The sequence below is a fragment of the Callorhinus ursinus genome, unplaced genomic scaffold, assembly GCF_003265705.2.
Source record: "Callorhinus ursinus isolate GAN/ISIS: 27379988/994484 unplaced genomic scaffold, GSC_fseal_2.0 scaffold22, whole genome shotgun sequence".
NCBI classification, from domain to species: Eukaryota; Metazoa; Chordata; class Mammalia; order Carnivora; family Otariidae; genus Callorhinus; species Callorhinus ursinus.
The window spans coordinates 10,271,182-10,281,011 of record NW_027397084.1 but is presented as its reverse complement, the minus strand read 5'-3'; the positions used below and the strand labels follow the sequence as shown (position 1 = coordinate 10,281,011).

Sequence of the window (9,830 nt, the reverse complement as noted above, 5' to 3'; positions counted from 1 at the left end):
GGGATGGGGATTTAGCAACAACCAAAACAAAGTCCTGGCTTTTGTTTGGGTAAACTCAATAGATGATAAAAACATACAGAATTAAAGATCTTACACCAGAATAAAGCAGTACTGGGGACAGGGAGTGATTGGAAGTGCTATTTTATTAAGGAGATAGGGTAGGAGCTATTAATTGCTCAGAGACCTGAATGAAGTAGGAGAGGGACCCAGCAGATATTTCAAGGAGAGGCATGCCGGGAGAGGCCAAGATAAGTGAAAAAATCTGAGTTGGGAGCTTGCCAACAAGATGGGTCCCATCTGTTGTCACCATGGTGGCCTCTGGTACATCCTTCAAACTCTTTGAGCCTTTGTTTCCTCAAAAGTGAGGAGGAGGTAACAATATTTAACCTTTCCACTTGCCAGGTGGGGACTGAGTGTAGCAATTTTTGAAGGTGGCCAGGCTGGACCAAGATGTTGTAACACATGGAAGACAGCTCTAGATAACAGGTATCAGTGCTAATTGTAAGTGTTAAGATGTTCTCAATTAATGGAAGATACCATGGAATGGCCTTCCTTTGACCCTCTTACATACCTAATTAATGTCTAATTGTTCCAGATCTTTTCACCGTGAGGGTCATGAGCTTTGTTTTTTGTTGTTGTTGTTCTGTAGCTGGGGTATGGATCTGATCACCAGGTTCATGTCTCAGGAAGAGCTGTGCTGCTGAGTCCTTCAAACTCCTTACAACTAACTCATCCACACCCCATCTCACCAGGCTTGCTGGCCTTCCTTAAGACTCTGAGCTTCAGAGGCTGGTTTGGAGGAAATGTCTGGGTTCCTTTTTGGGATACATCTCCCTCCCCTCTAGCCCTTGCCTCGAGTTCGTCCTCAAACTTTGATGCGGAAGTGTTATCTGATGGATCATGAACAGGACAGTTCCCTGGGCCCCACCTCGTGAGCCTCTGATTTTTTCATGGTGGTGCTGAGGGACTCTGCACCTTACACAGCTCTAAGCTGAGAGACTTCCTTTAAAATGGAGGGACAGGATTTCTCTAGAATCTCTCCATTTCTGACCTTCTAGGAACTTAGGCTTTTTTTTTAGAATTTTTTTTTTTTATTTATTATTTGAGACAGAGAGATACAGAGCGAGAGCGAGAGAGCAGGAGCAGTGGGGAGAAGCAGAAGAAGAGAGAGAAGCAGACTCCCTGCCAAGCGGGGAGCCCGATGTGGGGCTCGATCCCAGGACCTGGAGATCATGACCCGAGCCGAAGGCAGACGCTCAACCATCTGAGCCACCCAGGCGCCCCTTAGGCTTTTTTGAAAGTCCTCTGGTTCAACTTCTCTGCTGTTGACTTTACCTTCTTCATCCGGTTCAGCATCTTCCACCTTCTCACCACTTAATTCCATTCCAGGTTCCTCCTATTCACCCCCCTTTCCTCTTTATGGATTTTATGGGAGTGAATTAAGAGATTCTAAGAACATATAATGTATAGCCTGTTAAGGACCACTTTGTGAAATTTCACCTCCCTTTGCCTAGCTTCAGTGTGAAATCAGTAGAGAGCTAAACTTCTCTCTGACTTTTTGAGTCTATGGATGGTCATCGTGGGGAGATGGTTCATACAACTCGCAAAGATGCTCACATACCAGCCCTTCTTTTCATGGTGCTGGTGCGGCTGATCAATATGCCTTATGCTTTTCCATCTCTTAAACTGAGAGGAGTCACTGGCTTTTTTCTCATTTGTAGGTGGAGAGCATGAAAAGATCCTGCTTTTCCTTATGCCAAAGGCTTGTTGGTGATTGGGTTGGGTAGACAACTCAAGACTATTGAGCTAGGGGGTCAGTACACTCTCCTGGAAAATCTGCTGGCTCTTCTGGCTATACATTTTTCCATTTTCTCTCTCTCAGAAATACTCTAGGGTACTATGTCTGTGTAGGTGTAGTTATTGGTATTATAAACATGCCTTCCCTTCTTAATGATCTTCTCCCATCTGCCTCTAACACTTCACGAGAGGACCTTCTAGGCAGTTCTTTTATAGGAATTCAGGCTTCACATTTGGTTGGAATCTGGGCAGGAAGAAGAAGCATGTGGAAAGAGGCAGACACATGTTGTATGTACTACCTTGAGGGAAACACCTTCTCGATTCTGATTTTATTATACTTATCATAATTATAGTCCCATAACTGCACAAGACATTTAGACATGTTTTCGGCCTCTTGCATGAACTGAATACTGCTTTCTGTGGTTTTCACATTCCTCTTCCGAAAACATGTGACTTCAGTCTGACCATTAATTAAAAAAGGAAAGCTAACAGTTCTGGGAGGGAGACTGGAGGCTGGGTGGGGAGGGGGTGCTTCCTCATCCCGAGTCCTCTCAGCCTCCCCCCCTTCCCCTCACTCAAAGCTTCTGGGCTACCATATGAAGTCGGTGGCCATTTCACCCATGCATTTCGTTTTCAGCACTGACGCACCAAGCTCAGAGGGAAAGGCAACAACAATAAAAAAAAAAAAAAAAAAGAGGTAGAGTGGGAGGATGGATCAGAACACTTAGAAAGAGGAATGTTCCTATAAAACAGGGACACTTGGCAGTAGAGCCAGTGAAAAATGATACCAATTACATAAAGCAAAATGCCACCCATCAAGCAGAACATTTTAATTCTCTCTATTCCAGGCTACTTATGACTTTTTGTTCAAGACTCAATACATGTCTGTGAAAATAAAAAATGGAATCGACCCCGTCTGTTAGGTAGAAGGGGGCCTGTCCTGGAAAAAAAAAAAAAAAGAAGGTCAGAAAACATTAGCAACGGGACATTGTTGGAGAATTCCAGTGGCCGACACAGAGACATTTGAAGTGTAACTTTGCCCCTTCTGTATTTTTCCCTTTTTGAGTTAGTGGTGTGAGGAAGAGAGGGTGACTAATTTTATTGAGACATTTGACATTATATGTAAATTATTTTTAGTTTAAGACGTTTCCATTTAGATTGATCCCCTCCATACTAACCTGCTTTAAAACAAAACAAAACGTTAAACCTGTTTTCCAGGGCAACTTTTCCTTTCAGTTCTGCTGGAGGTGGTCGAGGGCTCACAGCTGGTTTCCTGAGAGAGTGCCAGAAGATGGCGACAACGTCACGGTAGAGAATGGTCAGTCGCTGCTGCTTGATACCAACACGAGCATCCTCAGCTTACTGCACGTTAAAGGTCTGTGGAGTTTGGTGGTGGCATTACTCTATATAATTCTATCACTTTGGGGGAGCAGGAGGGAGGGGAACTTTTTGGATAAGTTCCAGAACTTGACTGACAACTTCACTCTGGGAACAAACTGAAATTTCACTATAAAAGGAAGAAGTGGTCAGAGGGTTCAAAATGAAGGCCCTGTCTTTTGCCTCTTGTAAGCACAGAGCTTAATTATTTTATTTTTTTCAAATACAGGAAGGTTAACAGTGTTGTCAAAGAATACGCTTCTTTATTCACGCACTTTGTAGTCATGCTTGTCCAGGGCAGCCCCCACAATGTAGCAAAATGCTCAGAAACTGGTTGACGCTGTTGCCTTTGAAATTCCCTGCCAAGAAAGTGATGTCTTCCTGCTTTTACCCTGTTGTGGTTTTGACTTCCGGGTCCCATGGAAAGTCGTATAAAGAGGCTTCCTTATTGCACAGCCGGCCACATAGCTCTAGGGTCTGGGAGGTTGGACTAGACTGAGAATGCAAATTTCAACTCCTCTACGGCGTCACCAAATGACTGAGTCCTTAGTCCACCTCTGTGACCATTTGTTTCCTTATCTGCTAAATGAGAATAAAAATCACTGCCTACTTCAGTGGCTGATAACAAGGAATGGTGATCAAAGTGTCAGTCTTCACTGGCAAAGGAAAATAGCTTTGGAAATGTGATTAGTTATGGGTAGCTATAAAACTCTGCACTAAAACACTACTTTTCATTAAAAATATATTTAACACTTACAGGGGCATTTGCTCTTGTTGAAGTAAGAGAATGGCTACATAAGGGAAAATAAAATATTTTGAAAGGGATAAACCGATGTAACATTGATACCTGTCTCTTATGGATGGCATCAGGTTTTTCTGATGAGGCATCTTACATTCTGTATTTTAGAAGGTTTTTTTACCTCCCTGGTAGCAAGGAAGAAGTTTTCAGACAAATGAGTTAATTAGTACCTTTAAGAAAAATGGTCTGTCAGCTTGGGCTCTTGACCTGTCTTTGTGTGTGTGTGTGTGTGTGTGTGTGTGTGTGTGTGTGTGTGTGAGAGAGAGAGAGAGAGAGAGAGAGAGAGAGAGAGAGAGGGAGAGAGAGACCAGTGGCTTTGGGGAATACTGACTTATTGATGGACATCAACTACCTAAGGACTAGCAATGACAGGAAAATTACAGACTTAAAATTTCAACTTAAAGATGCTCTTTGTAGACCTTTAACCAGGAGTCAAATGCTGCTGGGGGATGGGATGACCTTTAGGCTCTCAGGGTCTTTGCCTTATTTTGATATCATTTGGGAGAACTTTCCCAGCAGAAGTCTTGCCCAGCTGAGTCTCTGGATATCCCATTAGTTCCAGGTTCAATCAAGGAAAGGTGCTGATAGGGCCAGAGACTGAAGATAGGGGACGAGGCATCAGAGAGAGAGAAAGGCAAGGACATGTGGAATATACACTTGGCTTCTCCCTCTTGGAGATTTCAAGATCAAAATAATGCAAATACTTGCCCCAACCTGTCACCTTTCAAAAGTGGTTTTTATTAATATTCACAGTCCAGGCAATATATTTCAGTCTCAAATTATTTGAAGTAAGTGAGCTAGGTTTGGAAGAGCAAACCCTCATCCTGTGGAGAGGGAGAGGGAGTTACCTGAAGGATCCTGTCTTTCTCTTGGAGAGTAGGGCCATTGGTAGGAATGTGAGGCTAAGTAGTAGATACCAGTTTCTATACATATAGGTACAGGAGTTGCTGGCAAGAAGCAGGGTTGCCTGGAATGAAACTGAGTTTTTTGTCATACATGTATGGGTCATAGCTTCTAGAAAGAATGAAGACAGGGAAGGGGCAGAGGTCAAATTTGATTCAGTCAATGACTTATGGATACTTCGTAAGTGGCCTAGGAACTCGTATGACATACGAGAAAAAGTGAAGAATAATGCTTAATGTCAATAATGTGCATATCACTAAATAAACTAATTAGGGAGCAAATATAAAAAAAGTAAAATATCTGATTCTAAAATAATGTGTTGCAAGAAGTTAGGCTGAATCTGGTCCAGAGGACTCAGGGTATCGAGGATGTTAGATTAGAACTGGGTAGTGGAGAGGAGGTGAAGAGCCTATTATTTATGAATGAGACAAGTTTTGAGCATCCATATACACAGAGAATCTAAATTTGAGGAACTTCCCCATCTTGCATAATGGAACCGTAAATATTCAGTGGCTCAGGCCAAAAACCTTGGAATCATCCTGGACTTCTTTTCTTTTTCTCACATCCCATGATCAAGCCATCATTGATTCTTGTCTAGACCTTTGACATGTGTCTCATATATCAACACCTCCATTGGTACCAACCTAGTCCTAACCAACATAATTTTTGGCTGGGACCATTTCAAATGGCCTTGTAATTGGTTCTCGTGTTTCTGATTCTTTGTCTTCCTTAGTAGAAGATCCCCAATTTTTATTTGGGGCAGCAATGTATCCAGCTAAAATGCTATATTTCCTGGCCTTCTTTGCAGTTAGACACAGCCTTGTGGCTAAGAGCTCGTCAATGAGATATAAGGGGAGGTGTGGCACAGGACATCTGGGAAATGTCCTAAAGTAGAGTGGACCCAATAGGAGGCATGCCCTATTGGTCCTTCCTTCTTCCTCTTCTTTGCTTCTTGGAATGTAAATGTGATAGCTCCATTTTCAGCTGCCGTCTTGGACAATGAAGTGGCTCATTCAGAATGGGGAAGCAGAAAAATGGGAGAAACCCAGGACCCTGATGAATTTGGAGTTGCCTTAGTAGCATGGAAACTTGGATTGCCTACCTCTGAAGTTACTTTATGTGTTTTAAATCATTGGTATTTGACTTTTATGCCATATGCTAAAAATAAACCCCCAATAGTTTATTGTACACATCCTTTAAAAACATGTCAGATCTTATACTTCTTTCCTCTAACACCTCCCAGTGGCTTCCCATCTAACCTTACCATTATCAAACCTCTGATCTCTTCATTGATCCATCTTCCTCATTCACTCACTCTTTTCCAGCTCTTCTAAAATTATACCAGGTGTACACCTACCTCAGGCTTTGCACATAATGTCCTTTGCCTGGAATATTCTTCCTCCAGCTATTCATGTGGCTCACTTATTTTGTTTGCTCGTTGAGAAAATGTCAACTTATCAAGAGAGGCCTTGCTGGTCATCTTTTCTGAAATTGGAACCACTTCTTATTTATTTTGCTTTACCTTTCTTCATAACATTTATCACCACAGAACATATTATAAATTTCCTTGTTTGTTTATAGTCTGCTTCCTCTGCTAGAAAAAGCTCAAAAAGGCAAATGACCTCAGCAATTTATTTGCTACCGTCTCTTCAGTGTCTAGGGCACCAAATATGTGTTGATGGTTGAATAAAACCATATGTTGATGGTTGATGGACAAGTAAAATGGTGCAGAGTTCAGATCCTGGATGAAATTTAAGAAGCGTAATTTTTAAACTCTTGCTTTCCTGATTATTACTTTTCTTTCTTTCTTTTTTTTTTTTTTGAAGATTTTAGTTATTTATTTGACAAGAGAGAGACAGTGAGAGCAGGAACACAAGCAGGGGGAGTGGGAGAGGGAGAAGCAGGCTTCCCGCTGAGCAGGGAGCCCGATGTGGGGCTCCATCCCAGGACCCTGGGATCATGACCTGAGCCGAAGGCAGACACTTAATGACCGAGCCACCCAGGTGCCCTTAATTATTACTTTTCCTAACTTTTACTGTCCTTTGTCGTTCTCACATATATAGATATGTATGTATGTATAGGTACACAGGTAAACACACATGTATATATGCACATACATATACACACAAATGTACATATATGTTTACATACACACATACATATATCTATATATAAACATATGCAGTTATGAGTTGTGAGAAATATAAAATCCATTGGTAGATTATTTTTCTGTTTCTAAAAGGCATTTGAAACTGGTAAAGGACTCCAACTCTCAAAAATCTGGTTGCTAGCATAGCTCTAAACTTTTAATGTTTTCTCTTCTCTATAATATGCATGAAAGTTCTTAAGAGAGAATAAAAAGTTATTCAAATATGAGATTGAATCATCATCATCATCATCAACAGTAATTCAGTCTCTGAATCTCATTACTGTCTCTCTTTTTCATACCCATTAATGGTATCAAAAAAGTAGCTGAGTGGAATTTTCTTTCTTTTGCTGATACCAACAGTGAAACTAGATCACCTGACAACCATATTTAGAACTACTTTATGAAAATATTGCATCCTCTATATTATTTTTCCATTCACGGAAGCCAGCCTCCTAATATGTAGAAGACTAGGCCCCTACATCAGGAAAACCAATACTTCTATATACGGCCCTCAAGAGTCTTGAATTCTCTGTGCCTTACTTGTATTTCCATCTGTAAAATAGAACTGACATTCTTTTCTTACTAGAACAACTTATATAGTAGAAAGGAGGGTTATAAATGTCTTTGAGGCAAAATTTTCACCATTACTTATGATGCTGTACATCCTGATTCCTGAACTTCATTAAAAAATGGCATCTTAATTTTGTGACCATAAGAGCTTCAGCTGTATTTATTGTTATTTTGCCGTAATTAACAAGATATCCAGAACTTTCATTTACTTACTGTCTCTACTTCTTCCTTCCATTTCTCTTGTCTTTTTTTTTTTTTAGATGATTTTTTAGGGGGTACTGTTAAACACAAAAGAGAATTAACCCAATCAATTAATACTAATGAGCTTGGATGGAAATAGGCATATTGCCTTGATTTAATTAATTATATTTTTCGTTCTTTTATGTTAAGATGCCCAACGGCCATAGGCATTGCTGAATTAAAATTTATTATTTTATCCCAAGTAATTATGATGAGCCATAATAACAAAGGAGAGACGTTACCCCCTTGTCAGAGCTGTTATGCATCCTGGGCAAGGAACTTGAGTTTGCGGTCTGCAGTTGGAGAAACATTCATATTTTCTGAATGAAGCAATGAATTTCTGTCTCTTCTGGTGGTCAAGCAGTTTGACATAAAGTGGCCTAGAGATAATGATCAAAAAAGGGGGCCAATTATGGGGTGCCTGGGTGGCTCAGTCAGTTAAGCGTCTGCCTTTGGCTCAGGTCATGATCCCAGGGTCCAGGGTTCGAGCCCTGCATCGGGCTCCCTGCTGAGTGAGGAGTCTGCTTCTCCCTCTCCCTCTGCTGTTCCCCCCCGTTTGTCCTCTCTCATGCTCGTGCTCTCTCTCAAATAAATAAATAAATAAATAAATAAATAAATAAAATCTTAAAAAAAAAAATGAAAGGGCCAATCAGGGGAGGATGAACTCTGGAAACCACTCTTCCCTTGGTGTTGGGCTTTCAAAAGGAAGACATTTCAGTTTCTTACTACTTACAATGCCATCTGTTTACAGGGCTTGAGCAGAGACTTGTTTCTAGTCTCTGTGGCTGCTGAATAGTGCACTGGTCTCTCTTAATGTGATTTTCCATTTCTTGGTCTGCTGGTGTATACCAAAGCAGTTAAATATTTGGCAGGCTTTTGAGCCAGAGAGAACTGAGTCTGAATCTGGGCCTTGCTTCTTACTAGCCCCGTGACCTTGGACAAGTTGCATAGCCTCCATAAACCTCACGTTTCTCCTCATGAGGGTCATGCCTGTTCTAACAGCAGCAACAATAGTGATGATGGCTAACCTTTGTTGTTTACTGTTGTGGGGCAAGTCTACAATGTGTTGTCCAACTCAGGTGGATGTTTTGAGTATTATTAGTTGGGGGAATGTTTGTAAAGCCCTTAGCGCAGGGCCTGGTCCTGAGTAAGCACCCAATTAATGACAGGTTTTGTTTTGTTTTGTTTTTTTCCGGACCTGATGGGATAACAGAAGAGATGGCTGAAATATCAGTCCTAAGTTGCAATTTTATTTACAGAGAGTGGCTGCTTCTATATACAAAGCAAACTGGATTACTGAAAGAATTAGCTTGGTAATAAGGACCTTGGATTGCTTTTGCTTCTGTTATCTTTGGAATACATATTGAAGTGCTTTTCTTGCTATGGCAAGAGAGGGAAAGACACAGAGATGGCAGTAGCAGAGTCTATCCATTTGGTTGTCTCCATTTTCCTTGTTATTTTGACTTCACGGAAGCGTGTTTTTCTGGCGCTGTTCGGCATATGGTCTTATTTTCTCCCATTTTTTTGTGGTCTCCAGTTGTGAAGATGCTCAGATCTTTCTAGTCTGTTATATTTGGGATGTCTAGGGCATGCAAATGCATATTCTTGGCCCACTGAGATGAGCCACCTTCGCTTGAGCCACTGTTTAGTTCATGGTGGAGTTTCTTCATCCTTGGCAAGGATTTGAGGAGTTCAGAGTGAGGTACTCAGTGCCGTACCCAGCATAGCCTTTTTGACCCCAGGGATTCTCCACGTGGTGCCTTCTAGTTAGTAAGGAGTCAGGCTCAGTTGCAGTAAGTGCATGCCTCAGATAACGTTTTGCAGTGCCATGATCTGGGAATGCCATGAGGCAGGACTTCCCTGGGACAGAACTTGTGGTTTCTCTGTGCATCAGGTCCGTGTGAGTCACTGGGCAGATTACCCCCTACTTATAATTTCGACTTCACAGATGTCAGCACGGATTTAAAAGAAATCTATCTGCGGGCAGCCTGGAGC

General features: G+C 41.5%; 1 protein-coding gene across 6 annotated transcripts in view; it reads left to right on the top strand.

The window, feature by feature from the left end:
- PKHD1 (PKHD1 ciliary IPT domain containing fibrocystin/polyductin) overlaps window positions 1-9,830 on the top strand; it is a 484,077-nt gene that overhangs the window by 142,015 nt on the left and 332,232 nt on the right. For all 6 annotated transcript variants that reach the window (XM_025890503.2, XM_073905082.1, XM_073905080.1 and 3 more), the window contains one exon: window positions 3,016-3,172. In XM_025890503.2, coding sequence (XP_025746288.1) covers window positions 3,016-3,172 — 157 coding nt within the window. The remainder of the gene's footprint in view (window positions 1-3,015; window positions 3,173-9,830) is intronic.